A 22,387-nucleotide genomic window follows, 5' to 3' on the forward strand; every position below is an offset into this window, starting at 1 on the left:
ACTTCTCCCCTATTTGGAATTTAGCACACAGTTTCCACATGCACTGAAATGCATTTCGGGAACTTAACCAGTATGTAGCATACTTCGCGTGTTCTTCTCTTTCCACTATAGCTAACTGAAGACTGTTTCTAAAGTCGCTCGTGCATGGCTATTAGCTTTTATCTCGCTTTTATTTTATTTTTAATACATAATTTTAATTAGACAACTATATAATGGAATGTGCACTTTCCTTTAGGCAAATTTTAACAATTTTTAAAGCTCATAATTTTGTAATTTCTAATTTTTTTTAAATTCATAATTTCTTTAAGTTAAAAATAGCTACTAATCTGATTTTAAAATTTCATAAATACTATGTACGTGTTGAAACTTTCATTGAACTGAGCGGATTACTATGAGGTGAGTGCTGATAATTAAGCTAAGCTATACCTACGATCTAGCAAAACAATAGTAATAACTTTACTGCATTTAAGTATTTGCAAAGAGTGTGGGCCTCTATAACAAAATGGATTGCACAAATGATAGACAAAAGATTGCTTCCACCATGGAAGAGAGAGTAGGCAAACAGTTTTGCCTGCAGAAACCACCTTCCCTGTTGAGACTTTTGTTGCAATTACCAAGAGCATAGCATGTAATTTACATTCTTACCAGTAGAAGAGTGGTTCCTATTCAGACTTTCACAGTCAACTGTCCAAGGTCCTGTAAAGGGTGACACAACTTGCACATAATGTAGCAGCTGACTTCAAGTGATCCTGTGAAAATGTTTGTTTCGGTCCCAGTTTCTGACCAGAATGGAGGTCGAGGGCACAGGTCTGAGGAAAAGACCAACTTTAACTGAATAATAATGTCAAAATCCAGAATTGTCAGATATTGTGAACACTACATCAATGAAGATCCACTGCTTTCTCTAAATGCTATTAGATGTGGTGCAGTGTCACAACTTTGTTCATTATAGGATTATACTTTTAGGAGGATAAGCAACAGAAAGAGTAACACAACTGGCTTATGATCTCATGAACTTGTCAGCATGTTATTTTCAATATTCAAACTAGAGGCTGCATGCACACTGGTTTCTTGCAGGATGGCTGGATTCCTAGCCACAATGGGATAAGGGGAAATGATTTGGCTGACATTGCAGTCAAATCAGCAGCTCCCACTGTTGCCTGTCAGTCCCCTATACAGACTACAGGCAAATAATATGCAACAAGATATATTCCCAATGGCAAGAACTATGGCATAGAGAGAACAAATAAATTATACCAAATAAAGCCTGTAATAGAAACTTGGCAGTCTAGTTTGCACAGGAATCAGAGCAAGGAAGTTGTTCTTGCTCGACTCTACATAGGACAGTCATCTGACACATTCGTTTCTGCTGAGGGCAGATGACCCTCCTATGTGTGAATCTTGCGACACCATTTTATCAATAAAGCATATTTTAATAGATTGCGTTAACTTTACCCATGTTCGCAATGAATATTTTACCGCTTTTACTCATCCGACAGCCTTATACACTCAGATTTTTATCAGACAACGACCATGTGTCAGCAGTTTAAGTTTTTAAAAGCTATTAATATATAGCTACACACACACACACACACACACTGGATCATTTACTTTTAAGCTTATACTGCCTTATACATATATAAATAACAATTTGACGAGGTAACCTTTTTGAAGGTTAGCAGAATATCTTTGTTGACATTTTAATCTTTTCTTGGCACAGTATAACTGCAGTCGTTTTTGCGCCAATAAAATCAAAATCTTGCAGGATGGAGAACCACAACATCATTACTCATCCAATAACATAACTGCTTTATGATATTTTCCAATGACACACTCAGCTATGATAGCTGGAAATTCATTGGAAATTATTGCATAATTTCCAATCTATTCCCAAATGTTTGGTCTCCTTACTTATCAGCCACAATTTTTGCAAGTTTTAGTTGTGCGAGTTATTTGAAGAACGAAGTTTAGTGGAACAACACTAAAACCCTAGTAGATGTAATAATAATAATTTGGGAATATTCCAAAAAAATAAAAAAAAATAATGAGCAACAATTGGCAAAGTGGTTCTTAGATTCCAGCACATTAGCATTAGTTGAGGCATATGATGCATGAAAGCAAGCTTATATAGCATTAGCAAAAAAAAAAAAAAAAAAAAAACCCTTCCCATTTCACCCGTCCAGTCACTCCAAATATTTGTCTAATTCAGCCTTAAGTTTATTTAAAGGCTATCAACTTCCACAACAGATGGAAGTCTGTTCAGCAATCAACTGACACTGGCTAAAGGAAAACTAATGCACATCTATTCTACAACTGTCTTTCCACAATTTGAATTTATGCCCCCTCAGTAGTTTTTTTTTAGGAGCATTAGCAACTAAGGCCATATTGCTCCAGAGATATGTGGTGGTAATTTCCTGACCTTTCCGCATCCTCTGTATTTGGTGGTCACTGGGTCGATCCCTGGTCTAATCAAAAAGCGTGTGCTACGAACTGCTGCTCCTGCCCACCTGGCTACTGAGGCGCCATGCCCCCTCAAGTTCTTAATCTCAGCAAGCAGAAATATCCCACATCAGCAGTGTGCCTGCTGAAACCATTCAAGACCTTCCTGCTTTTCTTGATAATCTGTAATTATCAAGAAATGCTGAAAGGATTGACATGGAAATGGTGCTGTATAGAAGAATTATATATCACATTCCACTGATGTGCCTTAAACTAAGATCTGATAACATAATGCAGACAAAAATTCACCTCAAATCAGATCACCTCACAGGTGCCTAGTCTCCAGATGCTGCAACTCGCAGAATGTAAGCCTCTTGGTAAGAGCACCCTTGTTCCTCTTGCCAATCTTGTTCTTCTCTGTACTCGTTCTAGCAATTATATATCCTTCATAAAATGAGGCCTCCAGACAAGGTGCAGCCTGACCATTGCCTTATTACAAAGAGATAATCACCTTCTTGTCTCTGCTAGCAAAATTCCTATATATCATTAACAAAACTCCATAACCTGCTCTGGCAGACCATCTCTACTGCTTAGAGAATTTCATATCTGACTGCACAATTACCCCCCAGGTCTTTTTTATTCTCCACCTCTCTGAGTGTAGTACCACACACACAGTTGGTACTTTTCCCTTGGGTTACTGCTACCCATATGCAGTACTTTACATTCGTCAATGTTAAACTTCAGTTGCCACTTCTTAGCCCATCTGCCTAACTTTTCTAGATCCTGTTGCAGTAGCATACTGTCTTTACTGACAGTAAAGACAGTATGCTACTGCAACAGGATCCTGCCAACCTTTGTATCATCTGCAAACTTGGACATTAAACCTGATATACCTTCATTGATAAATACACAAAACAACAATGGGCCCAGCACTGAACACTGGGGAACTCCACTAATAACATTAGTCCATGTAGGGAAGTGTCGATTTATTACCACTTTCTGCCATCTCCCGCTCAACCATGCCTTTATCCATTGCCGCAATTTGCCCTTAATTCTATACCGCTCCAATTTGTACAGCAGTCTTCCATGTGCAACAGTACAAAAGCTTTCCCGAAATGCAAGTATATGATATCAAAATTATTTTTTGCATCCAGTTCCTTTGCGACCAAATCATCGAATCCAGTCAAATTTGCCAGACAAGACTTGTGCTTAAACCCATGCTGTGTCTGAACTATTACTGCAGTCTTGTCTTGGTGACCCTGCATCATTTCTTTAACCAGTGACTCCATTTTCCCCAGAACAGAAGTTAAACAGGTCTATAATTATTTGTGTCACCCTTTGAACCCCCTTTGTGAATTGGGGATACATTTGCACTTTGCCTGTCAGTGGGGACCTCCCCTGAATCTAAGGATGCTCTCATAATTATGGCTAAGGGTTTGCTTACTTCCCTCACCACCTCCTTTAATATAACTGGATAGATTCCATCTTAACATCAGTGAGCATCACAATGATCACTGATGAACAACAACTAAACTTGTTGCACAGTTGTTCACTCCTACACTACATACAGTAGTTTTTTCCCTTTTGGTAATTACTTTAGAATTTTTTTTTTATGTTATTCTTTTGTATGAATGTAGAAACTTTCATTACTGTCCACTCTAAATTTGAACCTGGCAACTAGCTTCTCTCCCTTGAGATACAAGCCTTCAAAAGCAACAGTTTAATTACAAATACCATATGCCTTCTCACAGCATGCCACAAACTGTTACAAGAGTATGAAAATGATTTATCTGATAACTCAGTTTGATTAGACATTTTCTACATTGATTCATGCTTTTTATTTCCCATTCTCTGCATGCACACACCTGCAAGGGAGTATCAAGAAGTTTATACCCTCACTTTGAAGCAACACTCAAACCAGTGGTTGTGCATTATTTTTAAATGTAGTCTCCTTGGAGCTGCATACACCTGTTCCAGCAATGTTGGAATGTAATCAACCCTTTGTAGAACGATTCAACAAAGCACTAAAAAAAAAAAAAATAAAAAAATAACTTTCACAGCTGATATAACCTTACTTGTTTTGAATTTTTGGTCCAGCCAAGTGAAAATTAAATTTTGGGGGGAAAAAAAAAAAAAAAAAAAATCTGGTTGGTGTGACAAATGGATGTATCAGCAATTCATATTCACACCAACAGATTTCAGCTGCTGCAACTGCTGCCATGTGAGCAAGAGCACTGTCATGGCAAAACAAGGTAACTTATTTCTCCCCATCTTTCTTTTAGACTTGATAACATACCATAAATGGCATGAGAAGTCAGCATCCAAGGAAGGCTGAATCAATAATGTCTTCAAAGAGAGTTAAAGAAGCAGCTTCATACAAAACATATCTGCACATTCAATCTTCAGAAGGCCCAACCTTTCAGTAAGCTTACTGTCTCTATTGCATATTATAAGAGAAACATGTATATTTATAATTATGTGTCCACTCTTAACAAGAACCAAAACATTGATGAATATGTGAGATGAAACAGACACAGGTATAGGTTCTCAGGAGATAGCAGTTCTTTGTAAACATTTTACACAATGCCTCTCACTTTGAGCACAATCTTTTACTCTGATGCCTGTAATGGACAAAACAGAAATTGAAAACTGGCTTCTAATGAGATTGGTAAATGGGACAGCAGTCTCAGCAAATATTGATTTGAAATTCATGGTTTTGAGTCATTCATTCTTATCTAATGACAGTGACTTTGCATTAATTGAAAAACTATCCGCAAAAGAAATCATATTTCTCCTGCAAAGTACATTGAAATTGTTGAAATGTCAAAACAAAAACCTCCTAAATTTGATGTTACAGAGATGAAAAGAAATTAGTTCTTCTGAAGCAAGGGATTAGAAGAAATGGTCACTGAGGAAAAAGGATGCTGAGGGAAGGCCTGTAAATTGGCTGAAAATTCAACAGTTGCATTTACAGCAGGGATCACCATTTCTTATAAAATTTAAAGTAAGTATTAATGAACTATTAGATTGACAGAAAATCTGTATAGAAACGGGAGAAAAAAAAAAAATCAGCATGAAGAAAGTTGTCTTCATTTAACAATACTGAATTGCAATTGCCTTACACAGAAAGAAAGCCTGCCACCAAACAGAAGGATGATATACTGGCATTAGTACAGTATACATCTCCAGCTTACTATAGTTATAAGAATCTACCACTCACTGGGTCTACTAGGTCTCAGGAACAACATGCAAATAATGAAGATTATGAAATGAATGTGTATGATAATTAAGTTTGAAATAAATTAACATCTTCTGAGAATACTTTCTCTAACCTTTAACCTAAAATATGAAGTGAATCAAGTCCAGATTTATAGCACCAAATTCTGGGGTGAAGTGAACCAAGTCCAGAAATTTTATTATTAATTTTGCTAGTTTTTATCAGCAACAGGCAATCTTAAAAAACTCTATTAATTAACTGATACACTGATGTAACATTCTTCATTCAGCTGGTTTTCAGAAAATGGTCAGATAATTATGTGCAATTTAATAAAAAAAAGTTAATATCTCAAAAATGAGCTTTCACACTTGGTCCACCTCAGCATTGCACCACTAATATCATAACTTTTTTGCTCTGTATCAGGTGTTTTACCCTGAGCAGACTATATCTCACGCCTTGTATAAAACCTAATCACTATCCATCAATCAAAATATTTATGATTACTTCATGGAATTCACTCATCTCCTCTCACCAAAACTTTTTTTTTTTTTAAACCCAACCATTCTTATTTTTTGTCAGCCAGAATCTCAAAAGCACTACTGAAGTAAGTGAAAAATTCAACACCAACAATCCAAGAGATGAACTTACATCAATCTTCAATAAATCAAAATTCACACAACTTAATTATGAATATACTGTACTTTCCAAAGGCTAAACTCTGAAACACAAATCAAATAATTAAATCAACCAGTCCTACAGTGGAGTTTAGGGGTTACAGAAATACTGTGTTCTTTGGTTTTTGCATTCACTAAGATTATGTGGTTTCTGATGAGATTGGGGGGGGGGGGAGATCATAATGGATTAATCCTTTATATCATTTTTTATGAAATATGGTATGCATTATTTTTATTTTATAAAAATAAACTCTGAAGTTAGTGGAATCTGTTTATTTTACATATCTTTTCCATATTTTTCGATAACTTCACACTTATTGATTGCAATAGTTGTAGAAGGGACAAGATAATATCAGCAAGCATATTTCTGAGATGAACCTTATAATTACTGTAATGCACTAATAAAGTATTAATTTAATTTATAAATTAAAAGATCTTACTGAAGGAATGACATCTCATTTTGTGCCTTCGAAAAAGTAACCAACTAGAAAATATACTGTCACAACCTGGACTATCACATTTGTATCCTAAAACGAAAAATTGGAGTTAACAACTTAAGACAATGAATGATGCAATAACATTAAAGAAAACAAACTTTGATCTGTTACTTTCCAATTAAAGGTCTTAGAAAATACCACAAGGGTATTCCTAGCATTGCCAGAAATTAAGTGTATATAATATATATTTCTAGACAATATCTACTTAGATCTTATGTAGAAGTTTAGGGGTATTTTGGAGGATATTTAATGCAAGTGCAAATCTAAATGGATTAAAATGCTTGATTTCTTAATGGCATGCATTTCACTGAAATGTCTTATTATTTTCTGTCAGCCAGTGAAAATTTCAACACCGACAAGCCAAGAAATGAGCTTACATCAATCTTCAGTAAAATCAAAATTTACAAAACTTAATCATGAATATACTGTACCTTACACAAATAATACACTATATAATATTGGTGGACACACCATAGACAACTCTTAAACAAAAAACTACGTTAGTAGTTTGAAGGGCATTTTATCTGTATCTCGTATTGTGCTCTTCCTTCACAACAAGTTGCCATGTATTGCACTACCTCGAATAAGTAATGCTTCACTAAAAGACAAGACTATTGTTACTTATTCTCAGTGGGCACCACCACCCAGACGGCACATTTCAAGGCTTGTTGGCCCTTCATCGATGAGTGGGCAGGCACCCTGGTATTGCAGACATGACAATCCAGTTGTGAAGATAATCCCACAATATGAGATGCCAGAAGGTGTACGTGATAATATTTAAGTAAAATTAAATGCAACAAGGCATATCTTTAAGAGTATAATAATCTATATAATATTGGTGTAAACACACCATAGACCACTCAAACAAAAAACTGTTAGTAGTTAAGTATTTTTACTTAAATATATACACAAATAATACACATACCAGGCATACATACACGTGTAGTAAGCCTATACATGCACCCCCTCTGTTGAGAGTCATGTCCTACCCAGGCACCATGTGTCAGACAAGACTATAAATATGCCTGTAGGCCTTCAAGGAGACAGTAGTACAAATGTGAATGTAAGATTACACAATCAACAGAGCTAAACCTTTCAGTATACAATGATAACAGGGTGCCACGTAAGCAGTTGGTCTGTAAGTGGTATTTCAAAGGCAATTCAGATCCCTAGATCAATGATTGGTGATGTGATCTGCAAATGTAAGTGGACTAGAGCTAACATGGTAAACTGCTAAGAAAGCAGCCTTATTGAATTTATCAATACTTGAGCTAAAAAAAGAAAGAGGAACTTTTACCAAAAATCCACATTTATCCCTGAAACTTCTAACTAGAGGTCTGGGCAGATTATGTTACCAAATTTGGTCTCATTTCATTCACTGATGCATTGTCCTTGTTCAAGGATTCATCATGTTGTGATATGCTACCTAAAATCTTTCATTTTCTGACTGAGTGGCTAATCAGCTCCCATCCAAACATCTCTGCAATGGGACTGGATGGCATGCCAACTTCTGCCCAAGATTCAAGATTGGAGTCTGGGTGCGAGGTTGGCCTGTGCGGACATTGCTCCTTAAAGTTCTTCAAACAGAGAAGTTTTTCCTGATTTATTTTCTGCTTTATTAGTTTAAATTGTCATATTAACTTATTTTCTAGAGTAGCTTTATATTCCTAGTTATGATACTTAGTTTAAAGTTTAACTTAGACAGAGATTTTGTAGATATTACTTAGTATCGGTAACGGTATCAAATCCACGTGTCACAAACCAAATTTTTTTTAACCAAATTTAGTCGATTTATTAACCAACTGTTATATCAAATTATCTTCTATAAGTAGATTATAGACCTAGTCAGGATCCTTAGTTTATTCTAAATTGAGATAGCGAGATTTGGAAGCTAATCAATACTTACGAGTCCGTAGAAATACCGTTCGTGAATTCCCGCCATTTTTACACGATAGCATAAGCTTAGTGTCGTATAGTGCATAATATAATATTGTCAATTAATCAGTAAATCTATTAATCTTGATAAACTTTATTGTCAATTAAATTGTACTTTTAACTCTATATATATATATATATAACGACTTAATCGTAACAAATAATTAATACATAACTATAGTGGTACACGTGATACGGAAGTTGTATAAAGGGAACTCGTAGAAAACACTAGATACCGAAAAAAATATATATAACATAACTGTTTTGGGATATAACTTAAGGATTTAATTTTTGTTTTGAATTTTATTGAATTAAATCGGAATCATGACTCTGACCAGAGCAGCAAAGCAAAAGGCTCAAGCTAATGGGAGTGCTGTGGTTCAGGGGAGAACTGAGGGGGGCAGTTGCCCTCTGAATCACAGTCTATTAAAATGCACTGTTTGCTTGATGTTTGCGGAGCAGTCGGGTACGGGACATGATACTGCCAAGGGGGACGTCTTTGTGTGTGCACGATGTAAGGAGTGCAAGGAAATCAGGCGACAACTCAGCGTTGTTATGGGCGTTTATGAGAGCTTGAAGGACAGGGTGGATGCCCTCGAAGGAAATAAATTGAGGGGCCCATCAAGCTCTCAGCTGCCCACATCAACGCCAGAGCTTGCACTTGGTCATCAGGCAACACAGAAGCAGCCCCCTAGGCAGAATGCGCTGGTCCCACAGGAACTAGTAGTTGTTGGTGACTATTGTCAGGGAAACGGGGAACATACTTTGTAAAAAGGATAGGTGGAATAGGACCAGGGTATGTCTGCCAGGGGCAAAGGTTGATGACGTTGTAGAGCGGATATCATCTTTTAAGGGCACAAAAGGTGATATAGTTGTACACGTTGGCACTAATGATATTAAGAGTAGGAGACCGGCGGAATTACTTAGCAAGTACAGGTCACTGTTGAAAAAAAGCCGTGAATTAGGGTTGAACTTTAAAGTGTCTGCAATTCTGCCCAGACACGATAGGAGGGAGTATATGATGAGAGCCTTGTCGATCAATTCGGCCCTGGAGGGATTGTGCAAGGCTCAAGGGGTAGAATTTTTTTCAGCCTGGACTGTACTTGTTAACAGGAGAGATTGCTTCTACAGGGATGGGATACACTTAAATAGAAAGGGTGCATGAATTTTTGCTGATGCTGTCGAGGCAGTGTTAGGTGGGTCGGAAAACTGCTAGTTGGGGGGGATACAAGGACTAATAGATTAACAGTAGCCAGTGGCAGAGGTGGAAGTGATTCTTGCACTGCTTCTATTGAAATGAGCAGAAGTCTGAAAAACAAGATGCAGGATATTTCAGAGACTGCTGGTAGTCATTGCGGTACAAGTAAACACATGGGTTGTGTTAGGGTAGCTAAGAATAGAAACAGGTGCATGTATACCTGCGTGTACACCAATGCTAGGAGTTTGGTAAATAAATTTGATGAATTTGAGGTATTGCTCAAAACATCAAAGGCAGATATTGTTGGGATATCAGAGACGTGGTGTCACACAGATATAAGTAATGCGGAACTGGAATTTGGGGAATACAATGTGTATAGAAAGGATAGACAGGACAGGAGGGGAGGAGGGGTTATGCTATTAATTAAGAAACACACAAAGTCCAAGGAAGTGAAGCCAGTCGACATCGACGGACAGGGCAGTGTCGAGTCAATTTGGTGTGACATAAGCATAGGGAAATCAAAATTGAGAGTAGGAGTGTGCTATAGGCCTAATGACTCTGATGAGTATAATAAGATATTGTACAGGGAAATAGAGTGGGCCAGTAAATCAGAGAGTCTTATAATGGGGGACTTTAATTTCCCAGATATTGACTGGAATTTGTGGGTTGGTCACTCACACACTAGCAAGGCTTTTGTGGATTTATTGGATGATTGTTTTCTACATCAGCATGTTAGTGAGGCAACAAGAGGGAGCAATACTCTTGATCTGATTATCAGTAGTGACTCTTCATGCATTAAGAACCTGCAGATAAATGAACCACTAGGTGGCAGTGATCAGTGTGTTGAAGTGGGATTTACTCAAGGAGGTAACTACCATCAGAGGTAAAGGGAAGGGTTTTTGTTTTCGTAAAGGCGACTATGATGGTCTGAGACAGTATTTAAATTCTATACAGTGGGACCAACTGATGATGTTACCAACAGCAAACTCAAAATGGGAAGCATTCAAGGAACTAATCTTGGAGGCTACCAGGCTTTACATACCAACTAAGAAATATTGTTCAAGGTTTAGGCCTAAATGGTTGTCAGATGAACTAATGAGACATGTGGCAGAGAAGAAAAATGCATGGGATACATACAAATTAATGGGTGCCATGGAAGCCTATGATAGATATAAGTTGGTCTGTAACCAAGTCACAAAGGAGATTAGGCAGGCAAAGGCAGACTATGAAAAATCCTTGGCAAAGGATGCAAAGAAAAACAGAAAAGAGTTCTTTACATACTTGAACTCGAAAAGGAAAGGGATGAATCAGATTGGTCCACTGGATATTGATGGTTCAACAGTTGAGGATCCTGCTGAGGTGGCTAACAATCTAAACGAGTATTTTGCATCTACATTCACGCATGAGGAGTTATTCAGGAAGGAGAATGATGTAGGTAAAGTAAACATTGGCAGTGAGCTGGATGATTTTGTAATAACTGAGAGGAAAGTGGAGGAGAGATTGTTGAGGATAAACATAAAAAAGGCACCTGGGGTGGATGGGATCTATCCAGTTATATTAAAGGAGGCAGCAAAGGAAGTATGCAAACCCCTAGCCATAATTATGAGAGCTTCTTTGGACTCAGGGGAGGTACCCATAGACTGGAGATGTGCAAATGTAACCCCAATTCACAAAGGAGGATCAAAGGCTGACACAAGTAATTATAGACCTGTTAGTTTAACTTCTGTTCCAGGTAAATTAATGGAGGCACTGGTTAAAGAAGCACTGCAGGATCATCTAGACAAGAATTCAGTTATAGCTCAGACGCAGCATGGTTTTGTTAAGGGCAGGTCTTGCCTGACCAATTTGATTGGATACTATGATGTAGTCACAAAAGAACTGGATGCAGGGAATAACTTTGATATTATATATTTGGATCTTAGAAAGGCTTTTGATACTGTTGCACATGGAAGACTGCTGCACAGATTGGAGCAGTGTGGCATTGAAGGCAAATTGCTGCTATGGATAAGGGGATGGTTGAGTGGCAGAAGACAGAGAGTGGTAATCAATGGACACTGCTCAACGTGGACTAATGTTATTAGTGGAGTTCCTCAAGGTTCAGTGTTGGGTCCGTTGTTGTTTTCGGTGTTTATGAATGATATTGATGATGGGATATCAAGTTTAATGTCCAAGTTTGCAGATGATACAAAGGTTGGCAGGGTTGTTAAGGGCAATACTGACGCTATGCTGCTGCAACAGGATCTGGAAAGGTTGAACAGATGGGCTGAGAGGTGGCAAATGAGGTTTAACATCGACAAATGTAAAGTGCTGCATATGGGAAACAGTAACCCCAGAGCAACGTATCAACTCTGCGGTACTACACTGACAGTGGTGGAGAATGAAAAGGACCTGGGGGTAATTGTGCAGGCAGATATGAAGTTCTCTGAGCAGTGCAGACGAGCTGCAAGAGTAGCTCATGGTGTCTTGTCAATGATATACAGGAATTTTTCTAGCAGGGATAAGGAGGTGATTATTCCCTTGTATAAGGCCACATCTTGAGTACTGTATACAGGTCTGGAGGCCTCATTTCAAGAAGGATGTAGAGCTGCTGGAACGGGTACAGAGAAGCGCAACAAGATTAGTAAATGGAACAAAGGGTTGCTCTTACGAAGAAAGGCTTAAGTTTTGCAAATTACAGAGTTTGGAGACTAGGCACCGGGGAGGTGATCTGATAGAGGTGTATAAGACTTTGAATGGTTTGAGCATGCTCAATGCCAATGGGATTCTTCATCTTTCTCAGAATAATCACCTCAGAGGGCATAAATTCAAATTGAGGAAGGACGGATGTCGGATAGATGTGCGGAAATTTGCCTTTGGCCAGCGGGTGGTTGGTTGAACCGACTTCCATCACTTGTTGTTGAAGTTGATAGCCTAAACAAATTTAAAGCTCAACTGGACAGGTATTTCGAACGAACGGAGGGGTGAAATGGGAGTGGGTTTTTTTTTTTTTTTTTTTTTGGCTGATGCTGAATAAGCTTGCTTTCTTGCATCATATGCCTCTGCTAATGCTAATGCTAAATTAGTGGCTTTTTCTTCTCCCAGATATCTTTATAAATCTTTAAAACCAAGCTTTCATCCAAATTTATGAACTTCCAGACTGGAAATGCCTACAGAGTTACAGCATGGAAAACCACAGGAGCCAAATGTCTTTAGGCCTATCTATTTATTTGCTTCCCCCTTATTAAGGCTTTTATACAAAATTCTCTCATAACTACTGTTTAGGCAAATTTTTGCTTCCAGATTAGCATCAATTCACTTCAGCATCTCGCACATTCAAATGAAACGTATCTTCAACTCTATTCCAAAATTTACACAAGGAGAATAAGCAGCACTGCTTCCTTGATAATATCACTGCATTCAACTCAGTTGCTGTTGCTCCTCTCATCCAGAAATATTACTGCATCTCAAGACCCTTGCTGAAAGTGGTTCAACAGTTAGTTACTTCCCATTCTTATCTTTTCTAACATATACACAACTTTTATTTGGAACATTAGCATAGGCTGCCCCAAGGAGGAGCCCACTCACTTTGTTCTTCTCAGGCATACGCTTTCCTTTTCTTTCAAGTCACCCAAACTTCAACTCTTATACTGATGACATTTTCTTGGCTTTCCAGCCCCTTCTGGCAATGTCAACCTTTTTCTTCATTGTGTAGGGTTCAACAACTGATTAGATTGATGACTTTTGTGGATTATATTGAACTTCTTAGTTTGCATGCTGACCCCCTCAAAGACTAAGTATCTGCCATTTTCCTCCTTCCGCAATCTCCTCTTTCCCACAATTTACAATTCAATCTAAATTAATTCCACCTGTAAACCAGATTAAATTTTTAAAGTACGTCTGGATTCCAAATTACTCTTCTCGGTCCACTGCAAAATGCTTTGGTCTACTATTTCAATGCAATTTTGGTTTATAAAGTGCAACCTTGCTCTCATTCATAATCTGAACATTATACAGAAATATATCCTACTTCATTTCATCTATGCATCATTTTTATTTCAAAATAAAAATTAGCCTAAGCTCTTTAGCCTAACATATTGGCTAAATATTTTCTCATCACAGTTAAATGCTAACCCTTCACATCCTGCTGTGTCATTTCAACACCAGCTGTACCAACAAACTGAAACAGTGCCTGTTATTGTTCATTAGCAATAACAAGCAATTCAGTGTTTTGTAGCCCTGATGATTGGCTAAAGTGACTTCCACAACAGCTGGGACTTCTTCAGTGGCAAATTCCACCCAAAACTACCAGAGCCACTGACTCCTCAATCTAAATTCTCCGAAATAAACAATCTCATTCTTCATTCATCAACAACTCCAAGTTAACCACTTGCTTCAATCTTAACCCTGATGTCTGGATTCAGGTAAAAGTGTACAGAAAAAGTATTTTAGAAGACTCATATTTAACTTTTAACTTTTGCAGACTTCTCCATTTTCAATGACTTTGTTACATTTTTATTTTATTATATTGCTTTGTTAAAGTCACACTTACCTACTTCACATTATCATCACTTAATTTATGTAACCCACCCCCTCTAGTTTAGCTGTATCATGGTATTGCCCTTATTTTATTTGATGGCAGTAAATGATTTTATATATATAAAGAGTCTTGGCAGTGTCTTAGATTTTTAAATGTATAGGATTTGCTTTTTCACTGATGTGATACAATTTAAAAAAGATATTAGCAACTTTGGCAGAGTCGAGGATAAGAGTATTCATTTCCAAGTTCAGCATAACCCCAAACACTTAGAGTAGACACTCTACTTCAGCAAATGCAGAAAGATCTCCTATGATCAAAATTCAAAGCAGTTTTTATTTCATTTCAACTACTGCGTTGAAATATCTCCCTACAAGCAAGTGGAGCCCAGCTCTAGGGATTAAAAAGGCACATGTAATGGTTGTTACATGTTTAAATGTAAGTTTTACTTCTATATACTTCTTGGCTATTTACACTTAAAGTACATTATTCAGGTTTGGCATATGATTGCCAACAGAGGCAATAATATGCACACTTTGAAATAACTGTCAAGGCAGTGTCTCAGATTTTTAATTGTATAAAGAATTAAACTTTTTTTTAAGTAATGCTATAAAATTTGAAAAGATTAAGAACTAAGGCAGAAATGAGGATAATGGTAAGTGTCTTTGAACATAAGCTCAAGTCTTAAGATGGAATACTATCTCTGTCTTCAAAGGAAGAAATACTTTTGAACCTTACAATAAAGATTTTATATGGCCTAACCATCATTCTTTATACAATGGCATAACCACCTCTTTAATCCTGCTGGCCAAGTTCCTGTATACCACTGACCAAATCTTATGATCTATCCTAGCAGCCTGTCTACAATGCACAAAGAATCATGTCAGACTTAAGAACAAGTCTTTTTCGTTATTAACTATCCTGTTTTGGGCACTAACCAAATCTTACATTACCCTGGAATTACTGATACCCAAACCTAGTAAATTGGTATTTATCAATATTATACTTTGATGACTGAACTTCATCAATTTAGAAACTAACATTTCAATCAGATCTCTCTCTGCAGGTGTCTACTCTCCAGATGTTGCAATTTGCAGAACTGAAGCTTTTCCTGGTTGGTAGGAGCACCATTTTTCCCCCCTCACTAATCCTGCTGCTCTTTTCTGCAGCCAGCTGTAACAGATCATCATTCTGCAAATGAGGCTTCCAGACCTATATGCAGTACCATTGCCCACTGCCATATACAATGGGTTAATGTCAATGATATACCTGTCCCCTTATCCCCACCAGCAAAATTCCTACAGGTATATCATTGACAAAAACCCACGGGCAGTCCTGGCAGCACTACTCAAAACACTCCATATCTGACTGCACAATTACTCCTAAATATTTTTGATATGTAAACATCTTTAGCAGCACCTACTGAATTTTGGACGATTTTGCAATGCGGAAATGATGCATTTCCGTTCCATAACAAAGAAAAAAAAAAAGAATCTAGAGAGGAGATTGCACAAAGATCACAGGTGATCTTGGGTGTGCTCAGAGTGGCATGAACCAGTTGGTTGCGGAAAAAACTTGGGAAAGCCAAAAAAGAATGGAGTCTGGAGAGGGGATCGCTTTTTATTCTCCACTATGCTGAGTGTGGTACCACAGTTAAATCTGGCACTTTGCTACCATATGAGTACCTTGCATGTCAGTTACACTTCAATGCCACTTCTCAGTTCATCTGACTAATTTATCTAGATGTTTTTGCAGTAGCATACCCTGATTAGTGCCATTAAAAACAGATTACAGCCAAATTTTGTATCATTTGCAAATTATATGAAATAGCCTACCTTAGACATTAGGCCTGATATGCCTTCATCAATATCATTAATAAATACTGAACATTCAAGGACCCCAATAATAAAACTGGTCCAAGAACAGTGCCCATTAATAAAATGGCCTTCCCACTCAACCAACCCTTTATCCATGGCAGTAATGCACCCTTAATTTTTACTTATGTAAAGATTAATGCACCCTTCTTTTACTTATGTAAAGAAGTTTGCTGTTTATCTTTGCATTCTTTGACCAGATATGTCTTAATCTGCCTTAGCTTGCCTAGTCCTTTTGTGACTTGAATGCAGACTAGTTCTTATCTACTAGCTTAGGCTTCTGTATCACCTGATTATTTATATGCATCCCACATTATTCTTCTCTGCCATAAATCTCATCAGTATGACATTTAAGTCTGAGCACTGAATAGTACCTCTAAACTGGTATAAAGAGCCTAGTAGCTTCTAGGATTACATCCCTGAATTTATATTCATCCATGCCACAAACATTTTGATCTAAACCCCGAACAATATCTCCTTGTTGTATATAAAGTTAGTAACTTCTAGTATACCCTCCCTAAACAATTCCTATTTGGCATTTGTAAAAATAGCTATCACCTGGCCCAACTAAATAGAATCTAAAAAAGATATCCAAGACAATTGTAATCACCATTGTGAAAACAATCCTTTCCCTTTATTCTTGACAACTTATTTTTCTTAATAAATAAATTAAGCATCACTACTTGGTTCCTTTACTTGGATATGCATTTACTTGGAAATTAAATCAAAGATACTGCTTTCTCTCTATCATGTTGATATATAAAGCAGTCAAGCAACAAATTCACACATCACAAAAATTCCTCTGTTCCTAAGTCAGCTGAGTCACCAATTCATGTCCAATCCAATCAAGAGAGTCCATGATAAGACATTCTGATTTTTCTGGGTGACCCAAATTGTCTGTACAGTTCATACTCTTCAGTCATTTGGCCTAAAACTTATTTCTACCCTCAGCTCTGTTTTCCCAGTTCATTATGTCACACCAGACTGACTCACTATTACAGTGATAATTCATGTCTACCTGGGTGTACTGTTTTAGAATCTGTGCTCCTTAACTCAAAGTATAAAACATTTCACCACTCCTGTCATGTCTGTCCTATTTGCACATTCCACACTTAACTGTATTCAAATTCTGCATCCTCTTTATCAGAATTGCACACTACATTTCTGACATATCTGTTATGTTAGCATTTGATGACTAAACCAGTACTTCAAATTTTAGTATACAGTTAGCATTAGTGCATAAGTACACATCCACCTCTGCTTGTGGCTGCCAATTTAATGATCCACTCTCCAAATAATAGTTGGATGGCTACCTCTCAAAACTAGCAAGATTTCTGAACCACATAACTCTGCCTCAAAAGCATCACATTATTGAACCCTTCTATTCAGGTGTATTCCATCTCCATAAAGATGGTCTTTTTGTAAACCAGGGCAGGCCATGCTGTGAAAAATTATATTCCCCAAACCTTGAATAATCTCTAGTGGCAAATTTATTGACAAGACTCTTATCAAGTTCTCCCTCCTATCGTGCCTGGGCAAAATTCAAGACACTTTTATATTCAATCCAAATTCTGCTTTTTCTCAATACTGCCTCGTAACTTGCAAAGTAAAAGAATTGTTTTCTGTAAAGAGAATTGGCTTCTGATGCTCAAAATACAAAATTACCTTAAGTGAATTTTAATGTATTGATAGCATCAACTATTTTGATTTATCCATAATTCACTGTTATGCTCATAAATATCTTCCATGAAAAATGCTGTCATTTTCTTGGCTAGATAAAGTTTTTGTTAATCAGATTGTTTGTGATTAAATGCTACTGATTAAACAACCATGACATCACACTTCCATTCTTTTATATGCTGGACAGCAATTAATACAATGATTACTGTTTAGTGGGTGAAGTATTATTTGAGCCAAAATGAGGATAAAATAATAATTCACAGCATTAAAGAGTTTCAGCCACCTCTTGTACAGTTTGCTAGGAAAACTGAAGTAACAAAGGATTACTTTCTTTCATGCTCTAGGAAACAAGAGAAAAAGGTAAACAGTAACAGAATGATATAGTTTCTGTCTGACCTATGCAATCAACTGCTGTAGCATGGGGATTTGGGGGGGGGGGCTGTAACTGAGGCTTTAGAATTGAAGTACAGATGCTAAACTAGCATCTGCTTTTCTTTATCAGTTAAGATGAGGATAGCTTCCAAATGTTCTCTTACACACTTGTTGGATTCAAAGCATAAGATGGAGGGCCTTGAGACATCAATAACATGGCATGAAAGGTCATATCATGTCCCTGCAAACTCTCCCCTTCCCTATGGTGGTATTTGGAATATTTTCTTATATGATTTGAGTATTAATATGATAAAAAAATGATACCAAGAGGTACACTGTATATTCCCTAAAAATATATGCAGTCATTCATACTTTTCTTATAAACAGTGACCAATTATAGAATACTGCAATAATTTATTGCAATATTCTATAATTACACACTACCCAGAGGAAAACTTCAATAGATCCAGTCTTCTGTTAAGATTTTAAATTCATGACCTAAGGTCATTGTCTCACCTAGTGAAAATACACCCTCATCATTCATTTTTTATACTAATCAGAGCCTTATAGTTGCCCTTCTTCGAGCCCACTCCAGTAGATTAAGTAGATAGATTAAATAGAAAAAAGCTGATTGATTGATTGTGTTGTTTTTTTTCTTCACTTCTCTATATCTGCACATCCTTCATAGATTGGGAAGACATTAGCACTTCTTCAGTCCGAGGGTGTCGTTTTGGAGTTTTAACAATTTTGTATGCGAGGAATGAGCACGGAGCCGATGGGGAACCAGTTCTCAGAATGCACACAAGCTCACAATGGTAAGTTTTCTGGAAGTGCATGGGCTGCAGGTAGTGAATTTTGAAATTTTATGAAAATGAACACACAAAAATGCTTATTATTATTTTTTTTTTTTTTTTTGACGTGACAATTTAGCATTAGAATAAATTGTCTGAATTAAAAAGAAAAAAGGTAAAAATCATGAAAAAAAAATAGGTAAATAATAAAAAAAACTTATTGTTTGATGCGATAAGATTCTCCACAAAACCTCCTTTAAAAAACTAAAACAAATTACTGTGTGAACAGAGTGCATGACAAAAACCTGAAACTAATTCTAGGTGATAGAGGATATCTTCAAGTTTCTATTCACCAACCAAAATAGATAGTAACAATCACAAAACTGTAATCATGGCAGAATTTATCAACCCCGAGAAGGTAGTATAGTGCATATTCTGGTTTAATGAGCTGCGGTCTACAATGATATGAAAAATTCATCAAGGATGTCTGTTTGTGCAATCATCCTGGCTCAGGTGGTGGCTCAGTAAAAGTCAGTAAGGGTGCTGTTTTGAGGAAGTTATGTGAAGCCCAGACAAATTATAGCTCATACAGAAACAGCCAATCGATGACAAAACTAAGATGAAATTTCGTTGATAAATTTTGCACAATTATACTACCATCTACCACATTGTGCACATTTTCTGGTTGGTGAATAAAAGCTTGAAGGTATCCTTTATCACCCGGAAGTGGTTTCAGGTTCGTATCAAATATCCTATTCACACAATAACGTGTTAGTTGTGTAAAGGAAATTTATGTATTTATGTATTATCTAATTCAATTTCAACTTCTAGAACATCTTGCAATTTTCAAATCTATTTTCCTGCCACCACCTACTATAAACTGTGTCCACAATTAACATGGAAACCCAGATATGATAGCAACCTACTTAACTGTTTCTGGAAAATTCATGCATAAACACCCATTATCTGAAATGACAAACATCGTTATACACCTCAGAGTCCATGCATGTAAACAAGTTAAAGACGATCTCTTTAACATTGTGAAAGGTTTATGCACTTGTGTAGTCTTTTTTTAGTGTAACAAAATGCAATATTATCCATCCTTGGAGCCTTTTCTTCAGTCAGCTTCATCAGCATGTGATAGAGTCTCCTCAGAGATAATTATATTACTTATTTTTCAGAAGTCTTATCATTACTTCCATGGCTTGAATGTGCTATCAACTGTTAATATCATTACAGAGTACCTATTGAGCTCTTCTGCTGCTACTTCTGGGCTTTCTTGATTCTCCCAGTTCAATCAAGTAGGGGGGGGGCTAGCTCACATACACAGGTTTTATTATATACACCGATGAGCCAAAACATTGACCACCTACCTAACATGATGTTGATCCTCCACGGGCAGCCAAAACAGCTTGTACCCAGCAAGGCATGGATGCTACAAGGTTTCTAAATATGTCTTGTGGTATCTGGTACCAACATGTAACCAGCAGATCATTTAACTCCAGTAAGGTTCGTAGTTGAGACAACACAGATCAGAGTTGCTCCTCCAACACAAACCACAGATGCTCGATGGGATCGATGTCTGGGGAATTTGGAGGCCAGGGCAATACCTGAAAGTCTTCCTCACGTTCCGTGAACCAGTCTCTCAAAACAATCCAGATGGTGTGGCATGGCACATTATCCTGCTGAAAGACTGCACTGCCAGAGGATAAAATGTTGGAATGAAAGGGTATACCTGGTCAGCAATGATGTTTAGGTAGGTGGTAGATGTCAGTGCCTGGCACATGGATGACTGTACCCAAGATATCCCAGCAAAACATCGCTGCCACTGGCCTGTTTTCATCCCATGGTGCATCCAGGCACCATCACTTCCCCAAGTAAACAACACACATGCACCTGGCCATCCACATGGTGGAACATGAAACGTGATTCATCGAACCAAATGACCTTCTTCCAATCACTCAAGGTCCAGTTTCTATGCTCCCATACCAATTGTTGGCACTGTCGCTGGTGAACCATGGTTAGCATGGGCACTCTGAGCAGCCTATGGCTACGCAGCCCTATTTTCAGCAAGGTTTGACATACTGTGTGTTGTGACACATTACTCCTGTCACCAGCATTCCAATTACCAGCAAGTTGCGCCACAGTTGCCCCATACCATCTGGGAGAGCCTTCGCTCACCTTGAGCATCTATGAACCGTGGTCCAACACCTCGCCGGAAGTTCATGGGTTTTCCCTCCTCTGACCACTTTCGGTAGATACTAACAATGGCTGAAAGTGAGCACCCCCCACAAGCTGTGCTGTTTCAGATATGCTCTGACCCAGTCATCTGGCCATTACAATTTGGCTGTTGTCAAACTCTTAAGTCTGCTGCCTTTCCCATCTGAAGAACAAGGGTAACACTGATTAACAGAGCTAAGTATCAGGTGTTTTTTATACAGTGTCCTGGCCTGTGCACGTGGCATAGTTCACCTGCAGTTGCTTCAATTTGCATAACGACTCACTGGTCATAATGTTCTGGCTCATCGTTGTATGTTTATAATACACAAGTCAGTGTCTTGCAATAGTATAACTGACCCATGCTTGTATTAATTAAAAATGTGAATAAGAATAAAATTAAACAAATAACACTAGAAGTGAATTTTATTTTGTAAATTTTTTTATTACACTCCCACACAACAGAACTACTTAATAATTGGTAATGTTTTTGGATTCCATATATAAAATCTTCTCATCAGACAAACTGAAATATCAATGAAACCAAAATTAAAGTTTGTTTTAAAAAATGCAGAAAATTCTAAAACGATTAGGAGATTACAAAATGCATTTCTGTAATCAACCATTTTGACATCTTTCTGTTGTGGGACTTCACTAGAATGAAATGCTTTTGTGACAATCGGGCTAAATGCTTTAAAATACTTCCCCTAATAAACCCACGTCCAACAGCAATAGTTGCCTCTATAGCCCTCCATCTAAAATTAAAACCCTCACCTTTGACCGCTGAAATTTCTTTGGACAACACCCATTTTATGACACTGTGGTTACTATCCACCACTGATTCTAGCAGTGGCAAGTTCTGATGCAGTTTGGATCCTTGAGCAAGAAAAAGGTTGATGGTATTAGAGCCCCTTTCTCTTACATGCTATAATAATTAGTCATCTAGATGGTAAAAAAAAAAAATTTCCACGTTACATGCT

At 37.4% G+C, this 22,387-nt stretch overlaps 1 protein-coding gene across 1 annotated transcript in view; it reads right to left on the reverse strand.

The window, feature by feature from the left end:
• Positions 1 to 22,387, reverse strand: part of LOC150082033 (transcription factor IIIA-like) — a 159,145-nt gene that overhangs the window by 84,343 nt on the left and 52,415 nt on the right. The window contains exon 6 of the mRNA XM_090379927.1: positions 6,771 to 6,857. Coding sequence (XP_090236053.1) covers positions 6,771 to 6,857 — 87 coding nt within the window. The remainder of the gene's footprint in view (positions 1 to 6,770; positions 6,858 to 22,387) is intronic.

This window comes from Mastigoproctus giganteus, chromosome 8, assembly GCF_048544385.1.
Source record: "Mastigoproctus giganteus isolate SK-2022 chromosome 8, ASM4854438v1, whole genome shotgun sequence".
Taxonomy (NCBI): domain Eukaryota; kingdom Metazoa; phylum Arthropoda; class Arachnida; order Uropygi; family Thelyphonidae; genus Mastigoproctus; species Mastigoproctus giganteus.